Below are 24,396 nucleotides of genomic sequence, written 5' to 3' on the forward strand. Positions count from 1 at the left end.
GTAATTTATTAAAAATTCTTACTATAAATGCGCATAGTCTGTTTGGATTCGTTGAATAATTAGGAAATTGATGGACTGGCTCTCGCCATAACGAAAAGCTCAGCATCCTTTTTTTTTGTATTGCTATTAAGAATTATTTAAACTCTGGAGAACGCCTTCATATCCTATCAATAAATACTTTACATACTAGAGTATCTAGATCTTGAAGGCACTTAAATAATCATGCACTACGGGTTAACTTATTCTCTATTACGTAATCTAAAAAAATAAACTCGGATACGATATATCGGCGCGGGAACGCTTTTTTTTCTGATCGCGACTTTGAGTGACAAATTCTTCAAGATGTTTGTCGCGATAAATCAACAAAAAGATCGGAAATCCGCAAAGTTTTTCCCCCCCCCCCGTCGCACCGTTTCCAGTCAAAGACAATGAAAGACATCGTCTTATCGAACATAGTGAGTTTCCCGTTATTTGCACCATGTCCATCAGAAATATCCATCTACAGGTCCATCTGATCGATGTATAGTCACACATTAAAAAAATCAGGTCAACGCTGATCTTCCTCCTATTTTAATATTTCATTTTCTTTGCTAAATGATAAAAAAATACGAAAAGAGTCCCCTGAGTAAAGGCATTGTTGCCATCTCGAGATCTTCGAGTTTCCCGAGAGATCTTTGTTACGCTGAAATCTCTTGCTGAAGAGAATTCAGTCATGAAGCTTGGAACTTACGGGAACCCAAAGATCGGTCCCCTAACTGCGCTGAGGATGTAATGGACTGGTCTCGTTTATATTATTCCTCTGTACCGTCGTCGACGGCGTCGTCGAGGACGAGAGGGCATTGGTGAGGACCTCGGCAATGCTGTCGGTTACTTTGTCGATCATTCCTGTGACTACGTCGTGATTGTGATCATGATCATGATCATGTTCCTCTTCTATTTCCGTGTGATTGGGCGAATTTCCATGGCAATCGTGCGAGTGTCCATGGCCACCATGCGAATGTCCGTGGCCACTGCTATCATGTGAGTGGGAATGGGCAGCTGTAGACAGAAAGCGTAGATGTTTGAGATTTCACGTAATTTTTAAAGTACGCGAAGGGATCTATAATAAAAAGAACTATCGGTTCATTTTAAAGCACGCGAAGGTATACCTCTCCAATTGCGCAGATGAATTAGAATAATTGAACTATTTGCGTTCACATATGTACCGAATTTTGCAAAATTTTCGTAAGTTAGAAGAGGTAGATTCTTCTATTTCTATTTCTCTTTTTCTGTTCTACGTTTGTTATTAATTACATTATTAGAAGAAGGAACAATTAAATTTTAAAATCTCGATTTTTTATAAGTTATTTAACTTTGTTGTTTTTGATTCTGTCAATACATTTTAGAAATACATTTCTGGAAATACATTTTGTGAATTTATTTTAATTCATTTTGATACGTTTTTATGAGATGATTTAGTAACAGTAAGAGATTAGTTTTTATCAGCTTAAGAGAAGGATAGTTTGTCGTAAAGTCATAGTAATGTTTAACGTTATTAGGTTTAAGATTTTATTAATTATTGGAGCTAATAACATGCTAATAACAAAATGAATTATAAAATTTCCTTTGAAATGTTATATTTCGCGACAAAGTTATATCATAACTTGAGCGTGTGTATGTTGCGCGTCTGATCATGCACCATCCGTTTCCACTGTCATCGCTCATCGAGCCCTCCGTAATTAATTTCTGCGTATGTGTGTATATATACATACGAAATTCTCCAAACGGCACTCAAACACTTGACGGCAATTTTGTCATCGAAATACGTCAAACGGTTGAGAAAGCCGTCGAAAGTCGGTCGGATCGTCCATCGACCTACCCGTCCTGGGTCATTGCCATGGGTGGAGAGAAAGCCTTGGGACTATAACCAGATCCCTTATGAGATCAAGATTCGTCTGTCTGTTGTCAGCATGACAGTGTTCATACGTCATTTCAGCACTACACGTGAAACCCGTGTGTGCCTTGGAAGAAGTGGGTTGTTTCCGTAAGCAATTTGCCAATCATGTGGCAGCCGACGCGACTTGTGTAAAAGTTCATGTTTCACACAGACGCGAGTAAGAGTAACGAGCTCGTATTTTATGTAGGATAAATGTTCCAATAAACCATTTAATGAATAGAAAGCATATAATCTAATTTCTTCGTATTATAATATTTTGCTTCTTACACGTATAACATTATAAAATATCCGAATTAATAAATACTTCATATGCGCGCTATTTTATCATATTTTAATAGAAATTATACTATATTAATATTTCTAAAACTCGTATTAGATTGAAATTGAAACTGAATTTGACCATAGCAAAGTTTACTAAACTTGAGATTGGTTTTCTTCTGATTGGTTAATTTCAATCTCAACCTCAATATCTAGTCTAACACGGGTTTTAGACTTTTTCATTTATGCACTTTTACGATATTGTTTCACAAGATTAAGATTTGTTAATGCATCTAGTTTCTTGCGTCATTCAGCTTTAGAATTGAAGCGGAACATTACACCTACGATATCTCTCGATTTCGCGAACCTTTCGTACTCTTGCGAGAAGGTCAAGATGCAATTAAGATTGCGTAACAGATAAATATATCTGCAGAGATATTACGCTCCATCTCTCCCACCTGTTGTTACTTTCTCGACGAAATGACACTCAATTTCTTTAATGTCATTGGATACAAAGTAATAATGTATACGGCATGCGTGCAAATAACCGATCACGTCAGTGACATTATAATTAAGTCTCGACTTCGTCGGAAATGTTAAGAATTAATGGAATGTGCTACTGAGCGAGAACGTTCCTATAAGATCTTTGCTTCTTCTACTTTAGATTGCTCTGACTCTGACTATTCAGTTATAAATGTTGTTTACTTGCTTATTATCTAATGTTTAAAAATATTAGGTGCTAAATAAACATCTAATACAACATTTACAACTAAATAGTCAAGAGTCAGAGCAATCTGAAGTAGAAGAAGCAAGTCTCTCGTCATAGAAATTCTCACTTAGTAATTCATTTTATTAATTACAAACATTTTCGACGGAGTCGAGATTTAATTTTTAAAAGTGGAGGCGAATACTCCTGATTATGAAAAAAAAGAATGAAATAATTTTAAAGTGAATTTGAATTAGAAACATTTCACGATTAGCACGAATTACTTTTTGCTTCTGCTGGCATTATGAATCCGCCAATTTTATCAGTCACTAACCGTATTCTACTGGAATCATGCTAAAGTGGCATAAACTATCAGAAGTAAACAGCTGTTATCGGCTGGTATTCTGTCTCAACAAATAATTTAATTCTACACGCTCTTATACACTCTTATATATGTACATATACACATATCTGCCTGATTCGTATATCAATTTTTTTTTTAACAAACGTCTAAAACGTCTAGATAAGATCTATTTTCGCGGCAAGTTCTGAACAAACGAGCATGCACGCCACGAGAATTTCTATGACGAGGGACCCTACTTCTCTTACTCCAATTTGCCCTGACCCTGACTTTTCAGCTGGTAGCTCGTCGGTTTAAGACAAATCGATAGATTAGATAAGTACCGAAGAACTAACACGTGAAGTGTATCAAGGGCGTACCTGTAATAGGTTTGCACCGAGACGTGCGATTCTGAAAATTTTAATTACAAGGGTATCGAATATCCCTGCTTGGATGGACTTGATGGAACAATCACGACGAGTGATTCTAAAAATTTTAATCGCAACCCATACAGCACAGAAGCTTGCAGTAACATTACTGTAATGTTTGCAATGTTACTGTAATATTGCTGGAACGTTGCACTGTTGCTGCAAACTACTGTGCTGTATATAGAGACTGAATGTCCCCATTATATATGGTTACCTAAAGATAACAGTGACCAAAAGATTCATCAATGATATTCATTTATAAATACGTTTGGTAATTTTTAATCTTTAGAGAACGATAATGATACGGACTATATTGAAAATGGATTAAGTAATTAGAGTTTTTGCAATAAATACGGTGAACGCTAAAGTCACGTTATCCTTTTCTTAATTAATTGTTAAGAAGAAAATAACCTGATTTTAGCAATCACCGCATCTGGATAAACGGTATTACAAAAACTCCCTATATTGTCAAATTGAATTTAACGGTCATTTTACATGGGAAGAATACTAAAATATACTCTAGAGCTGTACATGGAAAGAATATTAAATATCTACGATTGAGAAGCCGCGATGAGCGATTTACTTTATCGACATGTTCATCTAGTAAAGATTATAGATTTTGAATCGATAATTCGCGTATGAGATATTATATACTAGTCTGAAGACAACCAGGAAAAATGTCTGAATTAGTCAAGATAAAACTGGTTTCTGTGAATAATAATGCGCTCGTACGCAAATTCGCGTCGAGGAAGTTGAAGAAGAGATGGCTTCCGGTGAATCCTAATGGAGCCGGGATGAACTTTCACCATACGATAATAAATTTGTGCGCGATTTCCCGTTTTGACACGCGGAAATTTACTGGTCACGCGAAAAGTAGAAGGGAAACGGAAACGCGCAGTAAGCGCCGCTACGAAGGACATCGTTAGACTGACGATAATACATTTATCCGGCATCAGCAGTGTATTGCGTCGCGATACGCTCCGGTGCATTTTGGAGACGCGGGGGATTCCCTCGTCTTCCGGGAAACGAACTCACTGGCGATCTGTAGACCCAGCATCAGCGTGAAGCCAACAATGATTGCGACTAGCTGCAACAAGCCGCTCTTCTCGTTTGCCCTCTCCCGCGCTAGCACCTCGAAGAATACCACGTAAAGTAGGGTACCAGCCGCCATGCCCTGGAGTATGGTGGGTGTGGGTCCCAAATTCTCGCTGTCGTTCTTGAAATGAGCGAGGACGAGTCCCACGGCGATCCCGATCGGCGTAACCATGGCAAAGATTAACAGGTAGCCGAGGGTGGTCTTGGTCGACGCGCCGGCCACGTAGAGCTCCATTCCGACGCAGAAGGCGATCACCAGTTTGTGGGTTGCGATAGCGGCTGCCAGATATGCGACCGAACTGATAGATGGTTCCAGACCCACCGCTAAACCTTCGAATATCGCGTGAAAGGATAACGCGAGCACAGTCAGTAGTCCTTGTATCGAGGTATTTTGCATCGCGCCGTGCTGATGATGATGGTCATGGGAATGATGATGATTGATCGAGTAGTTTAGTTCCGGAATTGCCAATTCTAGGTCAGAATGCCTCCGAACAACCTTATGTTCTTCGTTCGATAACGCGACGGGCAGGACGAATATAGGCGGCAGCGCTTTGTCGTCCTTGCCTGCTTGATCGCGAGAATCATCGAGCTGGAGTTTCAGCCGGTTTGCCGGATCTTTGCTGTCCTCGGCATCATTGGTGTTTTTCCACGCGGTAGACTTGGTCGTCGTGGACACGGTGGTGATCGAGCCATTCGATATCACCGACGAACTTGATGGACCTGTCTGATTGTTGTTGCATCTGCGCACCGACACTGTTCGGTAAAGTAATGCTTCCGAAGATTCGGGTTTGCCGGTAAGGGCGGCATGCACGGCTTCCTCGACCAGATAAACGAGGAAGAAACCACCGCAGAAAAGCAGCTCAGCCAGACCGAGGGAACCCAAATCGGGCAGTTGTTTATTCGACTGATGTGTCTCTACGCTAGCACGAACTTCCGGTGCCAGATGTATGAACGTCGTAAACAGGAGCACGCCGCCGCCGAAGCAGAGCAAGAGCGATGTCAAGAGACCCTGAAGACGATGCCGCGGTGCTTTGGAATCCGTTTTAGAATTTATATTCGCATTAAGTAGGGTGCTCGGATTATTAATTTCTATGAACTCTTTGACTATTTTGGAATCAACTTTTTATGTAATATAAATTATGTGATATTCTCACAAGAAGTTGTAATGGTTTGTTTAAAATTTACTTATCTTTACTGTTATAACTAGATGCATATATACGGTGTTTGCAAAAAAAGAATCAAGATTAATTCCAAATTGATTCCAAATAGTCCAGAGTCTATAAATGCCGATTGTAAAATACCGAGCATCCTAAGAGCAGCTACTCCGGATTACGATTAATATTGATCGATCGACTACCATTAAATGAGTTAGATCAATTATTATTAAACATTTTTTGTAAACACGACTTCCCTATTTCTGACATAATCAAATATTATTCGTCTCGACTTTGTGCCATTCCAGACATAGTTACGATTACTCGTACATAAACACATTATACAGTATTTGAAATCAGAACGAACCATACACTTAATGAAGATAAAATGGAACATAATCGATATTCGTGAATTAAAAATCACTGAATTAAAAAACGATCTATATACAACGCAGGTAGAATTAATAGATCCAAGGATATCCACCAATATCAAGAATATTCCACTGGATATCCTTGATTATATTCATTATTTTTCCCCGAATGTGACCTCGTAATATCCGCAGCGAGTCGATTTGATTATAACTGGCACAAAGACGAGCTTTCCGGAGATGCTGCGAGTGGATCAGGTGTCAGTGACTAGGATTTCTGATCGTTTTTCGGACGTACTTGCTTATTCGCCGCGGAGGCCGAATCAACGTGCGGCGAGGAAGCATCGGATGTTGAAGTGGACGTGGAAGTGCTAGAATTGGAAGACATCGCCTGGCGACGTTTCTGGTGACGTTTCTGACGAAGTTGCTTCCTGGCTCTGTAACGTCCCACCACCAATGGCAGCGTTCCCAGTGCGAGGGAACCAAACCCAAGACCGACCATCGCGCCGATCTTTGACATCAAAAGGATATTGGACGGATCTTGTCCGGACGTCGTGTCTTCCATTTCGTAAGTCGTTGAATTAATTTCGATAACAATATGATGAGGAAAGAAACTTCGATGTTTATTTTTTCTCTTCTTTTTTGAGAAGATTTTACAACGCCGGTAAGATCGATCACCGAAGCGGTCACGTCAAGCACACGCGAGTAAACTATCGGGAGTGAAATCCGCGCAAGACACCGACGTCGCGGTAGAATTTACCTCGTCACCACTTCACTACTTCTCTCAATCGCGCGTTCCTGTCGACGACGGGATTCATCTCAATCCTGTACTTTTTATCGAGGACGTCCCGTTCTCCAATTCACGAAGACTCTCTCGCGGTGGATAATCGAGACGTTCGCGGTGACTTATCCGGAACAATACTTCGGACTGAACCTGATCGGGTTCTCCGCTGAACAGTCGTATCCTACGATCTTGGACGAGGCGAACAGATTACAAACGGCGTAAAGCTCCACGCGCCGCGACGGCCGATCGGACACTACTCCGGTCTCGATGGAAACTCGGCTCGATCGGACCCCTCGGCCGCCGCCTCGTCGTCTTACATAGTCCGAACCGAACCGTTTCCTGCCCACTCCCGCGACCGCTACGCTCGTCCTTGTCCAACGATCGTTCGCTAGCGTGCATACTCTTTCTGGCACCTGCACCACGACTGATCGTCTCTCATTCAGTGGCGTAAAGACCGACGGTCCCGTGGAGTTGCTCTCTTTTTTCTCATCGAAATGCATGCGAGGTCGATGGGGGAAAAAAGAGAATGGGAATATATACGAACGGAAGTAAAACGAAGAGGAAGAAAAAAATGAAAAAAAGGGAAAAGAAGGTCAGGAGAGAAGGTGAAAATGGAGAAAAAAAAATAGGAAAGGAAGGATTTAAGCGAAAAAAAAAGAAAAATAAAGGTGATAAGAAAAGGGAAGGGAGAAAAGGTAAAAGATGCTGAATTCCCACTTTGTCTTTACGGCATAATTATTGGGCGTGCTCAACATCTGTTACATCGTTGTAGCTGTGTCCGACGAAGAGCAACGCACAATGTATTTTCCCTTCTTCGCGGGCGGTAGACGCGTTCGTGCGTGGGCGCGTGTACAGTGTGTACACACGTGCACGCGTGAATGAGAGAAATTCGTTAACGACACTCGGAGACGCTCGTGCAGGAGCACGCGTGCAGACACAGCCTATTCCACGTTCGCGCCCACAGCGTCATAAATAACATTCGCATCGTGAATTAGACCGCAAAATAAATGAATTTGTCCTTGAGTGGTACTGGTATAAGAGAGAGAAGATTAAATAATGGAATGTGTGCGTGGAGAGGAAAAAGAAGATCCTTAAAAAGTCAACCCTCTAGATTTCTCACAGAGAGGATTTGAGGTACAATTTTGTAGAAACTAATAATTTCTCTTAACCGAGAGAGATTTATTTCTATAGCGTTGTGATATGGATGAGAAAATGTAAAAGTAAAGGCGGCACCGTACTCGTCACTTTCAAAACATGAATTTAACGATGTGGACCATCGAGACGATCACGTGATTATTTACTGGCTCTATGATACTTTCACCCTTTTCGCGCGAAAAGCGAAAGGATAACACCACCGTGTTTGGACGCTTCATTGAACGTCGTCGAAATCATGAAGTTCAAGCAGCCGTAAAATATTTCGTCTAATGTAATAAAATCGAGATCGACGATAAAGATGGTAACGTCCTTCATCGTTATTTATATTGATAACAAAATATCGCAATTTATAATCGCGCCGTTTATTTTCTTATGCGATAGTTTAGATTTTTCTTCTATCTTTTCATGATTATTGAGTTATAAGTCATACACTGTTAAATCTACAGTGTCAAATTTAATCCAATGTGAGTCCCCACTGCTCCTACTATAAATAAATCATTACTTTATACTAAAGCGATAATTAAATTTGACACTATACTGGGTGAGTTTTTTAACCAGAGACTGCAAAATATCTGGAAAAATAAGCATTGTACGAAAAAATGTTTGCAGACAAAATTGACGTGTTTTTGGACGTAGAATCCGAATTTTCAATAAAAAGTAGGGGTTCCCATTTAAGATTTCAAAGTTACTCCCAGCCTTATCCTCCCGGGGGGAGGAGGCAGCTAACTTTTGCGGGAATTACTCCCTCAATATTGAGGGTTTATTTGGAACATTTTTTCGTACAATGCTTATTTTTCCAGAAATTTGCAGTCTCTGGTTAAAAAACTCACCCAGTATAGCGTCAAATTGACACTGTATAATATCAAATAAAATCATTGTTTTAGTATAAAATAACAATATAATTGAGTAGAAGCAATGGCGACTTACATTAGGTTAAATTTGACACTATATATAGATTTAACAGTATATGAAGCGTGAGAAATAACACGCGAGCAAAGAAATAATTTGCATGACTCAATAGATAAGTAAACGTTGCAAATGGAAAACTTTGTCGTGTCGAATATTTTTCTGGTTATCGACAAACGGCACGTGGAAAAAATATTCACAAACGAATAAAATCAAACATTACGGGAATTGTGCCGCGTGAATCATCAGGCAGGATGTCCTTTGCATTTTGTGCCACATTCTCTTTCTCCCTCCACATCCCGTTCTCTCTCTGCTGTCACCTCTTGTATGTACAGTTTGTACAATTTACAGTGCACGTCATTTCGAATATTAGCTTCGACAAAATCTTCTCTCTTTTAAAACTGCAAACGCGTGTGCATACATACTTATACACTGATAAGTTGGCTGTTGACCAACGACAATAATTACTCGTTAAGAATCGATAAGTGTCGGCTGTGTCGATGATCTTCGACCTCGGGGGTATATGCTTGAAGCATTCTCCTAGTTCGGTGTACTTTAAATTTTTATTTACAGAATATTTCTTCGTTTTCTCTGTTGTTTACATGTTTTTATCTAATTAAAGCACATTTTTTAATTCTTAAGATTTATGTAGATATTGTTTGAAGAGAAGATATTATATATTAATAAAGAAATATTCATATTTATTGAAAATTGTTTCAACTAGGGATTCGAAAACTAAACTGATTGTTAATGACGTAACTAATTTTTCTTCAAACCTATCAACTACTTAGAAAAATTGAAGCACAACAATGATAAACAGAATGATATTGAATGAGAATAGTCTATAAAAATAATACATGATAAAGCACTAATTTAATGCTTTATCATGTATCATTTTTGTAAACTATTTTCATTCTATGATGAGTGCTTTCCAATTAATGATACAAGTTGATATGAGCATCGTTGTATCTTTCTTTACATTTAATAAGTAATAAAGATAGAACAATACTTGCCGACACTTGTCGACTTGTGTTACCAAATGTAAAGCATCTATTATTCTGTTTATTGCTGTCCTTCGATTTTTCGAAACGTTGATACGTTTGAAGAAAAATTGCGCACTTTTAGTTGCAATATAGATAAGTCGATAAATAAGTGAGAGACTCATCGACACAATATTCTTATCCATTAAAATTCCCAGTTCTTACATTTATTAGAACGCGTTTAACAGAGTGTAGAAATCGGGTGTTTACTTATAGCGCTAAGTACTCCAATTCCTATGCGCTTGCTATCAACGAGGGTTGCGAAAACATCGCTGTGCGTTAGCACAAAATAAAATCGTTTGTACTTACTCAACATCTGCAAGCAGAACATCACGAGGAAACCGAAGAGGATCGAGAAGTATTGTCCGAGTCCGGTGCGATGTTCTTGCAGGATCTCGAAGAATACCACGAACAACAGAGTTCCCGATGCTAATCCCTGAGATAAAGAAAAAAAAGCGAGATAAGAGTATTTTTTTCTGCGCACATACTGCGTGTTTGCTGCTCGACCAGTCCACAGATTACGCGGAATCCCGATTCTTGAAGAGTTTCTTCGACACGCGTATTACCGTCACCGATTATCTCATCGAAATTTTTTATTTCGTGAAACCGGTATCTCCCCTAAAAGAGATGGAGAAACTTGCCTGCAGTATCACTGCCATTGGTCCACTCGCGGCCGCGCTTGCGCCGCCAACGAGAGCCATCCCGATGCCAATCCCCAGCGGCGACACCACGGCGAATGCACATGTGTAAATCACGGACAGGTACGGCCTGGTTCTGGACGCGATCAGTTCTACTCCGATGCAGAAGGCAATGACGAATTTATGGGACGCCACCGCGAGGAACATGTACCTACGGACGGATCGTATCGTTTGTCACACCGCTATCTTTCGTTTTGCGAGAACGGTTTAACCTGGCGATATATTAAATATGTAGCGCGATTACTAAGATGAGATTTATTAATCATCAACTAATCTATAATGTTATTAATCTAAGCTTAATAGGATGATATTTTGAGAAAATTTAATTAAATTTGATTCTTGAATCTAAATTGTACTAATAAAATCTCAGGAAAACGGAAGTCGTAATAATATCATAAGGACATCAACATGATCTTATTTGTCATTTATAAGTTAATTTTTAAGTATCAAATAACGCGATGATGATGTCATATAGTATACGCAAAAAAATTATTTTGTTGCTCCAGCTAGAATTAGATTATTACTATTTTTTATATCCGATAAAAAATTATGTATCATACATATCAATACATATCCAATATCGCAGTACTTGCTAGAAAGTTATCTATCTTAGCTAATTTTTTGTACTTAGATTATTTTCGCTATAACTGCAAGATCATTTTTTTGAGTGTATTATTAGAATTTAATTATGACTTGTGTTCTACCTGAGATTAATCCAAAATTATATTGAAACTTTCTTTCATTCACAATCGCAGACACAGAGCCGTTGTGATAATAATACTATATTTATAGTACGTGGGGTTTGACAATCCGTCGTTGTAACGATTAATTTAAAGCACGAGCGCAGTTCGAATTAGGGTTTGAATTAAGACGCATTCGCGATATAATTACCAGACATGATTGGCGGAGCTCTCTAAACCAATCGCCAATCCCTCGAATAACTCGTGCACGGATAAGCCAAGTACTATTAATAACCCTCGCAGCGAAGTTATCACGAAGTCATCATCCGAAGTCATTATCGCTGGTATATGGCTGTGGCCCCTATAAATTAAGAAGAGATAAAGTTTTTTCATGGTTTCTTCGTGCCGTCGAAGTATCATCGGCATGACGATGATATAAAAAGATTGATAAAGTCGAGTGTAAACAGGCTTACGTGTGTGCGTGACCGTTACTAGCGCACTGCTGTATTTGACCGTTTTCCACCAATTCGTTCGTGCTAAGATTCACGTCCTTCTTGTTGGAATCCCGCGTCGTCATTTGTCGCTTCCTGAGATACGTATGCACAGACTCTTCCACCAGGTACATGATGAAGAAGCTACGAAAGAAATCCGAGGTAATTAATTCCTTAATTCCGAAGCGCGCTATTTCAGCGATACTTTCAATTCGATATCATCAAAGAATATAATAAAATTAATATATGTTATTATAATTGCATTGATTTAAAAAAAGAGTTAAATACGAAAAAGTTTATCTTTATAAAATCAAACAGTTATTTTTATAAAATCGTGATTCTATGATCAGATCAATAATTTTAAACGAGTAACAAATAATTCTTTGCCTCTTATTGATCTATAAGGTATCTCACTCGTTCATGAAGAGATATTCCATCTCTGAGAAGGTGATTTTTATTTTGCATCTACACGTAATGACGTCAAAGGATTGACTCACCCGGTGCATGCAAGCATGTCTGCCAGTGAAAAGCTGAGCTGCGGCAGCTCGTCAGACTCAATAAGATTCTGTACGCCTTCCGCGACTTCTGGTATCAAGTGAAGGAACGTCGTGCTGAAGAGAACGCCTCCGCCGAAGCCAAGTAGAATACTCACCGTCTTCATCGATCTACATGTGATAAAGCGGTATTTAATGATTTAACTCATTCAGCCGTATCACATCATCGGTCTTAAAACGATATCGGCGAGACGCAATATATGCCTGTACTTATGTCATTTGAGGATTACGTTGTCGTAGTCTCTCGAGTATTACAGTGATCGTTATACGTTTTGAATTATTGTTCCTAATCGATTCTCCTTTCTTTCCACGTACCTTGTCGCGTGTGCGTATGGATACTCGCGAATAAAAATGTAAATATTTACTTTTGAATTTATCTCAATAAAGACTTTTTACAGATAGTAGACTTAAATTATTGTCAAAGGTTATTGTTGTGTAATCCATGAAATGGTAACGATTGTGACAGAGAAAGTTGCGTGGCTGATCTCTGTGCCAAAGATCCGGGTTTAAATGCAGGACATACATCAGATTTTATTGAATCTTTTGAAAAACAATGATAAACCACTGAGAGTCTCTATGTCACAACCTTTTCTGATTAGTTAACAACTAATAGCGTTAACAACAGTAAGTTTCATATATCAGTAGATATATGCAGAAGAAATGGGGCGCCGAGTGGCTCGTCGCTCAGTGCGATTGACTCGTGATTTGTGGATCCGGGTTCGATCCCATCTGCGCCTCATATACGCGATTTTTCGCGTTTGCCGTTCGGATTCGGCGTTGAACCAAGTTGTAGGTCCTTTCGAGTGAGATAAACACTCTAATAAGGAGTAAGAATGCTCTTGAGAATTATTATGATAAAAAAATATTCTTGACTCGAGTGTGATAAACACTCTAATAAGGAGTAAGAATGCTCTTGAGAATTATTATGATAAAAAAATATTCTTGTCATAATTTGTATGTTTATATTAAAGTCACGCGTTGTTGCTTAAGATGATATCTTTACCTGGGGTTTTGACCGCTCATGTCCCACTTTAACCACTTAGCCAGAAACATCGGTAGGATGCCCATGATCGTGCTGACAATGCATAAAACTACCATGGTAACGGCTTTAGCAATTAATACGTCCTTTTCCGTATCCTCCGAGGAATGTTCCTCTTCGTCGTCAAAAGACGACGTATTCAGTCTCACCATCGAGAGCAAGGCATCTGTTAGTGACATGATGCAATCTTTTGCCACTGCAAACGAAATGATATTTATAATCAGTCTTACAAACCGAAAACGTGAAAACAATTTTTTACCTATTATTTTATAACGAATTTGGTTGGACACATTTTTTTTGTAGTGCATATTAAAGTTATACATAATGTACAGATATTTAATCCGTATAAAAATAAAATACAAATATTTTGAATCATAAAATACAGATTTGACTTAACAGCACAATAAAATCTATTAAAGATTTCATGGTTTTTATGTTTATTATATTAAGTACACATTTTTAATTTATGTACGGCTTTAATGTACACCAGTACGCATTGAGTGCATTCAATCAAATTTGCTATTAAAGATACCTGACTGCAAATTAATAAAACATAGTAGATTGTCTAACAAATGATAATTAATCGACCGTTCAATATTTTCGTTCTATTGTGCGTATTGCGTTTTTTGGTCTTAATAAAAATGCAATTCTCTTTAGAATTTGTTACGAAAATACGTGCCTAATCTGTTTATGACCCATCTTCGTCTGCATATTACTCGCAGGTATTTGTTACAGTCAGCAGTTAAACGTCGACTCACGCATTTTTGATGTTTTATCTCTTTTTACGACTTCATTACTGCACAGAAATTCTATTCAATATATTAACTTTACTAAGGAAACATTATCTTTTCACGTAGGACTTAATTTCCGCATATCCAAGCTTTTTCTATAGTTCTTCGTTGTTACATACATTTATTTTAAAAGAAATTGATCTCTATTCTTCTCTTTCTCATTTCCTCTTTCTTCAACTATTTTATTATTATATTTATCTTATTCAAAGCGATCTCATAATCTCTTGTGAATCAAGTTTTTCCGACAATATTGATAGTAAATTCACTCTTGATTTTATCAAATAATTATCTATCACTCTCGATAAATGTTTGCGATAAATGTTCTTTAATGAAAATAAAAATAATTTCTGTCTGTATTATGGCCGGGAGGCATATCCTAAGTTTGTCAATTAAAGATTTAGAGGGAATCATGTCGAATTAAAAGTACTATAACAATTGTAATTTTTGGACATAGTATTTTGCAAGAATTTTTCGTCCGAGAATCGTACGTTTAAATTAATAATAAATCGTTTTATTATTTTCTTTAAAAAAAGCTCTGTATATTAACTTATTGAACTCCATGGCAAGATTAGCAAAAAAAAAACATTTGTAAAGAATTGGAGCATGAAAAACATGTGATATAAAAAGGATTATAAAAATAAATTAGGTTTATAACTAATTGTTATAAACGAATTATTAAATATTGACTATAAACGGAAATTGATTTTACGAAAGAATTACAAAAGAAATTCCTATAACTTGTTTTAAATCGTTCTCCTTTATGCAAGTAATAAATATTACAAATTATTAAAACTTGTTCCTGCTTATGATTAGAGAGTAGTAAAGTTAACAAAAGAATAATTACAAAGATTATAACTACAGAACAATTGCAGAATTGTTATTTAATGTACTTTCTATTATATGTTGAAAATGTTTTTCATGCTCGGATTCTATTTCCAATTGTTGTTCTTTTGTTAACCTTGCTGGTCTAGTCATCGGTCTTAATGGGTTAACTCAAGTATAATTAAACTCTCATGGTTTCACTTTTAGAGAGATAAACGCAAAAGAACTTTTCAGGAAAATTATTTTTAATTCTCACATTACTTTTCCTTATCTTTGATACATATCTCATATCGTAAAAGAAAGCAATGAATGTTATCTCGTTAATACATATACTCTCTTGATAATACATATATGATAGATAATCTTATTTTGTTGCGCTAATTAGAAATTTAAATAGCTTTACTATTTCCGCGTAACTTGTCTAAAACGAATTATAATTTTTTTTTAACTCAATGCAAATATATTCAAAATGCTAAAAATTTGTTTGATTTCAAAATGTGCATCTTAATTTTTAAAATCAGGTTGCATCAACAACGTACAATTGGAGTAAGAAAGCAATGCAATTCAATATCGAAAAACTCAATCAACGAGCGGCTCGATTTCATGAAACTTTGGTAATAAAATTGCCAGATTATAGTCTCTGAAACATTAAACTACAACATTAAATCTTGCGCCGAAGTTACTGTATTATTATATTATATTTTATTGTTAAATAAAATATATTGCAATATATTATGAAAGACTAATTTAATTAAAATATAGGTTGTAATTAACTTCTCGAAGTGAATTATTTTGAGAAGTTGACAATAAGTAATATATATAGTATACTTTATATTACTCTCTCTCTCTCTTCAGATTTATCAGTTATCACACAAAGATAATTTTTTTCTAAATCACAAATATGATTGTATTATTATTTTTTAAGATATATTGTAATTGTGACAGAAAATTACACCGCAAAAATGTGTTACTGGCAACAAAAAATTATACAGCTGATTACAAATAGATTATACAGCTGATTACAAATAGATCATACATCAAATAAATCAATGACTGCTTCGTCATTATCTTTTTTTAAAAACTCTTTTGTGAACTTTTTCCCTTATGATAGCACATTAATTTGTCCTTTTCCAAGTACGGCGTTCAGTAAGCGACACACGTTTGTTACACCATATATAATCACGAAAGTTGACGCATTACTACGCCTGTCTTTTCCACCAGTCATACATACAGTGTGCCATTCGGTTGTATCGTCTCCCGATCTCTTTACTATCGTCACGTCGACGCGCGATAAGACACCCGCGAATGGAAACTCGAAACGGGCCCACCAACGGAGCAACAGGCATTGATATGTATATAAGGATTTCTACGTAGCTACATACGTATAATACATACACACTTCGATGCATGTGCACGATTGTGGGATACCTACGTTTCTGTGTAAAGAAAAAAAAAACGATAATAATCGTCCGTGGTTGAAAGATGAGGAAAAATCGCGAACGCAGAGAAAAAAGTGATTGCAATTACTATAATTTAATTATGATTTGTAGTCATTTTTGGAACAACTATATATTTACATGGTTGTTTTATATCTACGCAAATATACAATAGTTAATTGTGCTGTTAATAATAGTCACACACACACTGCTTGAAAATCTTTTTCTTAACATATATTTTAATTATCGTTACCACGTAAATAAAAAGTGAATTTAAGAAAATAGTTATATTTACTATAATTGCGAGTGCGATTTATTGAATAAGAATATTTATTTTATTTACCACATTGATATCTTTATATAGTTTTAATATACTAATATTTTAAATTATCACAATTTATAGTACAATTTTTTCATAAAGAGGAAGCTCCTAATCATGATTATTTTACCATCTATTGTAATTATAGTCACAATTGCGAAATACTTTTTTCTCAGTGAAGGACGGCGCCTTACCCTGTGACGATCGGATGACGATATATAGTATTATAGCTGAAAAGGAAAAGAAAGGAAAGAGAAAAATTCATAGCTTCTACACATAGATAGACTGCGCTTTCATGAGAGATTGCGTGACAAGACTGAAGGATAGGCTATATTCTATTATCTTTATTCTTCCAATGTCCACATGCTATTCTCGTCATGCAGACAAAAGAGAAGATTTAAGAGCAAAACTAAAGATCAGCTGCTTTTACATATGCTTTTATAAAAGCGTTCAATCTACAGTATAAGTTTATAGAAAAATTGATGCAGATATATGTTTTCTTTATTTTAATTCATTGGTTCGTAATTTCGAAACCGTTATCTTAATCTGTCCGATCGTTTTGGTTTTCATACATTCCTTTACGAGTAGCAAATCGACCGGCGCGGTGTTCACGCGATGATGCCGATCTATCGATCGACGTATCGACGGTGTATCTTTTTTTCAAAGAGAGGCGAAAGGAAATCGTTGCGAAAAGCTCTTTCGGGACGTGGGAATCGGCGATCATACTGCGCCGATCTTTCTCGCTCGTGTCGATTTAGTGGCGCGATTTAACGGTGATCGTTAGTCGACTCGACTCATGCAATCGACGCGAACAACGCGAGAAGTAACGGCCTTTGAAATGTGCGGCAGTGCTAGGCACTGAGGTATCGAATGCAGTGAAAGTGCAGTGCGGCGTGACCCTCTGGTAGATAAAAAAAGTCAAAAGTTACCGGGGGGAGAGAAATTTCTGTGTCGTTCAAGGTAAACGTTCGAGGAGATCGATTGCGAGCAACCGATCGCTTATCCTGAAAAAACAATAAGGAATTCGTCTCAAGTTGTTCTTTTATTATCTATATCTATTATTATAATGTGAATTTTTAAATTAAGTCGGACATTGAAAACACCGGAAAAAAATTCTCGTCAAAGATTCAATTCGTGGGAACGAAATTATCGCGAAAAACAATTTTCTCTCTCACACTGTTTGCTCATTATGAAATTAAAAAGCTTCTTAATTATTCTTTATCTATGAGTATAATACGACGTTTCCACACCTCGGGGAGATTCGTCAGGTGTTTTTTTTCCCTGTCTTTCCTTCCGCTCTTTCTGCGATTGCCTGTTAATCCATATTTAAACAGCTGATACCATCATGATATCGATGATATGTACGATTACGCATTGCGCAAGAGCCTCTTGCATGTAAATACATATGTCGGTCAATTATGCGTCATAACATCCATATATATAACGCGGTTATATGTACTTCCGATCAATGTCTTATTCCGATATTGATATCCGAATCGCGAATTCGCATCTCTCGCTGTACTTTATTTATCATAGATACCACTCAAAATAGAAGATAATGGATCGATAAATTTATTTATCTGATGTTCGGAAGATTTCATTACTAAAATTATTTTTACTATTAATTACGTGTTGAATAATATCATCAACTTTATTAATATTAATATACTTCGAATCGTAATAGCCACATTAGCCACTAATTAAGTTATTAATTATCTTCAGACAACCTTGGTGCAAACATAATTTCCAAATTCTCTTACGATTAAGTTATAATTGTTTGAAATACCGTGTATATATATATATATATATGAAAAGCTGGCAAAAAAACGTGACAACTTTTAAATGCTGACGCGGCGACCCAGCCTATTATACGATATCAAATGCAATGAGAAGGCGTTGCACGTATCTTTGCATTAACATTTCTCCGGCCGGATGTTCCCGTAAACACGGGGAATTCCACTCGTACGAGGAAAAGTGGGAAAACTGTATAAAAATTCCGTTTTTTATTATCTGAATGAATTTTTGTTGTTTATTTCTAGGATTAAGTAGAGAAAAGAGTTTATTTTAAGTTTTGCCGTTTATTTTCTTTAATATATGTATTGATAAAAAATTAAAAAAAAAGCATTTAGCGTCTCGTTCCGCTTTGGAAAGATATTCAGGATTTTAGAATATCTATATTTTACAATTTCTATTTGTACTTGAGTTGTAGGTATTAATATATATAATATGAAAACAAAATTTCAATAATTAATAATTTTAATAGACTTTAAATGCACAAAACATCACGGCACTTGAAAAAAAGTATCACGTCATTAATTTATCGCAATTTCAGCGACATTTCTCGTTAGTTCTAGCAGAATTCTACAATCATTTTTAAACAGAGTTTCGGTTACTACTTTTTTAATTTTGGTTTTTTCTCGGATTTTTTACTATAATAAATGCGGAACTATTTTTTTATTTTTATAAGAAACTGGAAGACTACGAAAAGTACTACTAGAATTATCATTAATTTTTTATGTATTAATAAAATGTGTTAACTTCACGGGTACACATAAATTTGAATTGTGTAGTCAACACGCCGTTCTATTAATATAAAAAAAATAATAACAGTTGCAGTAATACTTTTCACAGTTCTACAGAGTTCCTTATTAAAATAAAAAAAAGTTTCACATTTTTTATATTAAAAAATTAAAATTGAAAATATGACGTGTTAACTTTGCAAATCTAGCACGATACTTTCCCTCTAAAGTACAAGAAAAAGAAAAATATTTTCACTTTTGGCTACAATTATCCTCGATCGTTTCTAACAGAATTTTGGGGAAACCCGCGCGCAAGAGAATTGAAATAAGATTCATGAGTCATATTCAGTAAGTAGAACACGCGTAAGTACGTTATTTAATATGCAATACATAGCGTCAGCATAATTTACAAAAAATGATTTTTTTATTACTTTGTACCAGACAAGATGTTCCTTACAGATTTTTGGATATTTTTGAGGTTCCACGAGTACTTTCTGTATAGAGGCTATGTGTTTCGCGAGTTATATCTATATCTATATCCATTCTTGAAATATCAACGTTTCATGAACGTTGCAGGTCACTTCATCAGGATGAAGAGCAGCCTGATACTGATAGATTTTTGAATGCTGAAAGCAATGCTGAGTTAAATTTCATTAGCACGTCATATTTCGAAATAATTGACGTTTAATATGCTAAAAATGGCATTTTTCTTGCAATATTTGACATTTTTTTGTAAAAAGAAATATCTTTAAATTCTGATCAAAAGTCATGGATGTATATATTATTTATTTTTTATAAAATGCATCCTTTTTATTTCAATATTTTATTTTTAGCTATGGTATAGAGGATTTAAATATAGAATTTTCTAAGATAACAAATTTTATGCCTATGAAGTCATACATATTTATAATTTCTAGTTTGTAGTTATTGATGCATAATAAGGTGATTGGGAGGAAGACGCCATACTTAAGCCTTTATTTTTGAATAACTTCTTAATGTTATTGAATTAAGTTACGAAAAAATATTAAATCTTCCCCTATATATATGGATAAGATGCTACCTGCTATGGGAGAAGATGTCACAAACAATTAAATAATGTAATGCAATGTAAATTTACATATTTTACTTATTTACAGTCCATAATCAAGAGTTTAAGTTGTAAAAACACATAAAAATACGATAAAACATAAATTGAGGCAATATGAAAGAGAGTAATTTAGGAAGTAAGTTGGATACATACTTTTATTCGTTTAAACAGCATTTCATTAATTTAAAATATTTCGAATTATATAAAGCATTCAAAATTTTAATTCATAAAATCATTTTAATGATGATTTCAAGTAGGAAAAATTGTTTTGTATTTACTGTCATCTTATCCTCATGTGTAAGAGGAATATTTAATTGCAATTTTTACGCATATAAGAATATTACAAATTATAATCTGTATCAGCCACATGACCGCCAGGAAACACTGATTAAAACCGTATATTATTTGCCCGGTTTTACAGTAAGCACCGAAGTATAAATCTTAGTTACTAGCATACCAAACATTACAAAGAGCATGTTTCATGACTTACCTTTTCATATTTCGTATTATCTTTTTTAAGTGACATTAACACGAATACATTCATCTCTGCCGATAACTGCGCAACTGTTTACCACACGCTTTTGCGCAGCCAGTATGGTCAACGAGCGTTTTATAAAAAACCTATAAACAAAATAGCGTCTTCCCTCTTGTAGCATCTTCCCTTGAATTACCTTATAATTTATTGCGGTAAATGTCGCTAAATATATATACATGAATTTGAGTATATAGAGAAAAGGCCTCTATTATGAGATACCGAGTCCATTTTGGGTAATTTTAGAAATCTATAGACAGAGAATTTAAAATAATAATAGGTCATTTTGAAGAGAATTTAATAAGCTTTAAGATAACGTTATATAAAATTTAATTCAAATTCCATTTTTTTTTGAAAATTAAAGAAATGTAAAAAGTGAGCAAATCGCAAAGTCAAAAAATTGTGCTCCTAATATGAGATGCTCCGAGAAATCCATAAAAAGTGAGTAAAACGCAAAGCCTATCAGTATTGTAATTAAAAAACTTTATTTAATGTTTCTTTCAGTTTAGCGCAGAAACGCCGCTATCTCATATTAGGCACCTATCTCATAATATATAGGGGGCTTTCTTCTATATTTTATATATATGTATAAACATACAGAGTGTCTCATTTTAGTTGTTTACTTTGAATATTTTTAAAGGAACAAAATTTGAAAAATGTTTCAATTATATAGTTTCAGATAAAATTTTAAAAGTTATATGGTTTCAGATAAAGTAATATGATAAAAATTATACCGATAACACGCTTGAAATTATAAGTATGTATAACTTCATGGTCACAGCTAGAAAATTACTTTCTTGGAAAAACTCCATATTTAAAATTATACCTATAACATGACTAAAAATGAAATATTAAATTTTTTTAAATATATTTTATAAGAGATGAATACAACACATTCATGACCTTTAATCAGAATTTCAAGACAATGTTAATCTTTTTTAGAAAAAAATGTTAAAATCATTTTGCAACATTAAATCTTAATTATTTTGGAAACTTAACGTATTGATAAAATTGACTTATGACATCATTTTCAGCATTCAACCATCTATAAGAAAAACCTCGTTTTGTAGTGTTTAAGGCAAAAAATATTTGTATAACTAGTATAACAGAATGCTAATAACACTTAATCGCCGTTTTAATGCATTTTAGCTTCATTCTAACAATGAGTTAAGACGAGCACAAGCAAGATACGATATAAGTCAAGAAGGTACGATAAATGTATACAACCCATATGTTAAATTTATAGTTTAAACAAATTATAAATATATGAAAGTTGTGTTTATAATGTTCTATTTTTTATTAAACAACATTTTCACAGATACTTTTATTTATAGTTATTTACTGATTCTACTTGTTATTACTTTTATTATTATAAACTAAAATTTTTTAAATAATAACAAAAATCTAAATGTTTTCGTACAAGTACTTTAAATTTTTTAAACAACTCACATAAAGTTTTATTGCAATACACTGCTTAATTACAAGATTTAGAACAAATAAATATTTTGTTTATTTACAGGACAACTAATTTTTTACATAGCAACATATCTTTACATAAATTATTTTAAATACTTAAAGTATTTACATTAAAAAATTGAGATTTTTATCACTATTGTGTAATGCAATTCCATACATTTCTATTAGAGCACAGATAAAAAAAATATTACTTCTTATTGAAAATAACTTTTGATCCAGACAGTAAACTTTATTTTTAAATGCGATATAGAATAATACGTAATTTTTTCATAATTTTTTTTTATTTTGAAATAAAAAGTATTCCAGATTTAATTTCAAATTTGTTTCAACGATAATATTATTCATTAAATGTTCAAACAGAAAGAGTTTAAAAGCTTATAAAGCCGTTTTCAGAAACTTAATAAAATAATTTCTTTTTTTTCTAATCTGATTACTTGTGAACATAATACGATGCATATGAGTACGGTGATCATATTTTCTTAGAGAAAATAAAAAGCAAACCTGAAAATTTTAGGTTTTTATTTCTAAATATTTCCAAACTAGTTTGTGACTGTTAGAAGTCTGTGTATTAATTTCTGAAATTTTCCTACATCTGAGATAACCCAAGTAAAAAGCACAAGTCATCATAACATCAAAATAATGTTAAAATAGCTGCAAATTTGATTATTAAAAGTCACTTTCAATCAATTTACGACTTATTTAGGCGTCATTTTTATGATATTGTTGTTCTATTTTGGCTAATATTACTCTTACATAAAACTATATTGGTTATTTCTGTAAAAATTCGTTCATTAGTACATTAGACATTGGAATGTTAATTAGAAAGGAATTTTAGAAAGGGAAATAATATTATTAAAATAAAAGATAAAATTAAATTTTGAAACATAAATAGATCTAAAGGGCGGTTACTTGAAAGGACTGTCCTTTACAATGAAGGACATATGGTCACCGTATGCATAGATTCGAAAGGTAGGGAACATTTTTTCGTACTACTTGGATCCGTTTTCTTTTCTTACCTAAACCTTTCAAGTTTTAAGTCACAGCCTTCTCAACAAAAAAGATGAATACCGCGTCGTTTTCTATAGTGAGATTCCACTGGTCCGACAATCAATCAATCCGAGGAATGCGTCGATGAAAACTGAACACTGATCACAAAATGCTGATCAAACGTAATCAGATCAACGAAGAACGAATGTCATTGTAGAACGTTACGTATAATTGAGGTAATTGGTCGAATCACTGTAAATGATGTTTGATAGACGAGATATGTGTCGATAAAATGACAGATTGTCAATAGACGCGTATAGAGATATGAGTCGTTGTTGTCAAGATTCACCTTGAATTAACACACTCGCAAAAAAAGAAAATATCTTGCTTGCAATTCCCGATAACGATTGTCGAGATAATTTTAAGAATGTTTATAGTTTTCGCGATACTAGAGGAGGATACGCTGGGCGTAGTCGAGACACGGATGGACCATCGGTTGATCTGATCTGCGACGATGCCGGACACGGAGTAGTGACGCCGAAGACGTGTCGGTGACTTTAAAGAGGTACCAGCAGAAGGGATCACTGCGAGGCACCGAGCCGGGTGGAATGCACGAGCGAGGAATGAAGCATCAGAGGATTCTCCGTCGGGCGTCGTTCAGGATTACCTTGTGGTGGGGAAAAACAGTGGAGGACTTTCGACCAACATCGATTAATTCTACTCGATGATTAAGGGTCGGCAGGAGTAATGAGAAAACTCATTTACACCTCATTTGCGGTGCAGATACATATCTTT

General features: G+C 35.1%; 1 protein-coding gene across 3 annotated transcripts; it reads right to left on the reverse strand.

Moving 5' to 3' along the window:
• Positions 1-24,396, reverse strand: LOC108757844 (zinc transporter ZIP1). Of its 3 annotated transcripts, none has more exons than XM_018502493.1 (8): positions 23,631-24,396; positions 13,597-13,828; positions 12,537-12,704; positions 12,022-12,183; positions 11,760-11,909; positions 10,812-11,019; positions 10,480-10,606; positions 1-1,038 (listed from the first exon to the last, which is right to left on the reverse strand). In XM_018502493.1, the coding sequence occupies exons 2-8, from the start codon at positions 13,809-13,811 to the stop codon at positions 752-754; spliced, it is 1,317 nt and encodes a 438-aa protein (XP_018357995.1). In that variant the 5' UTR covers positions 13,812-13,828; positions 23,631-24,396; the 3' UTR covers positions 1-751. The 3 variants fall into 3 exon arrangements, with proteins under 3 accessions (XP_018357995.1, XP_018357994.1, XP_018357992.1); XM_018502492.1 differs by lacking the exon at positions 23,631-24,396 and adding an exon at positions 19,977-20,010; XM_018502490.1 differs by lacking the exons at positions 10,480-10,606; positions 10,812-11,019; positions 11,760-11,909; ... (2 more) ...; positions 13,597-13,828; positions 23,631-24,396 and adding exons at positions 4,704-5,772; positions 6,584-6,927.

The sequence above is a fragment of the Trachymyrmex cornetzi genome, unplaced genomic scaffold, assembly GCF_001594075.2.
Source record: "Trachymyrmex cornetzi isolate Tcor2-1 unplaced genomic scaffold, Tcor1.1 scaffold147, whole genome shotgun sequence".
Taxonomy (NCBI): Eukaryota; Metazoa; Arthropoda; class Insecta; order Hymenoptera; family Formicidae; genus Trachymyrmex; species Trachymyrmex cornetzi.

Coding starts and splice junctions, on each gene's coding strand:
- LOC108757844 (XM_018502490.1), bottom strand. CDS start 6,850: ATGGAAGACACGACGTCCGGACAAGATCCGTCCAATATCCTTTTGATG. Junction 5,773..6,583: donor CCTCCGCGGCGAATAAGCAA/GTACGTCCGAAA, acceptor CATCGTCTTCAG/GGTCTCTTGACATCGCTCTT. Junction 1,039..4,703: donor GCTGGGTCTACAGATCGCCA/GTGAGTTCGTTT, acceptor TTCTGTCTACAG/CTGCCCATTCCCACTCACAT.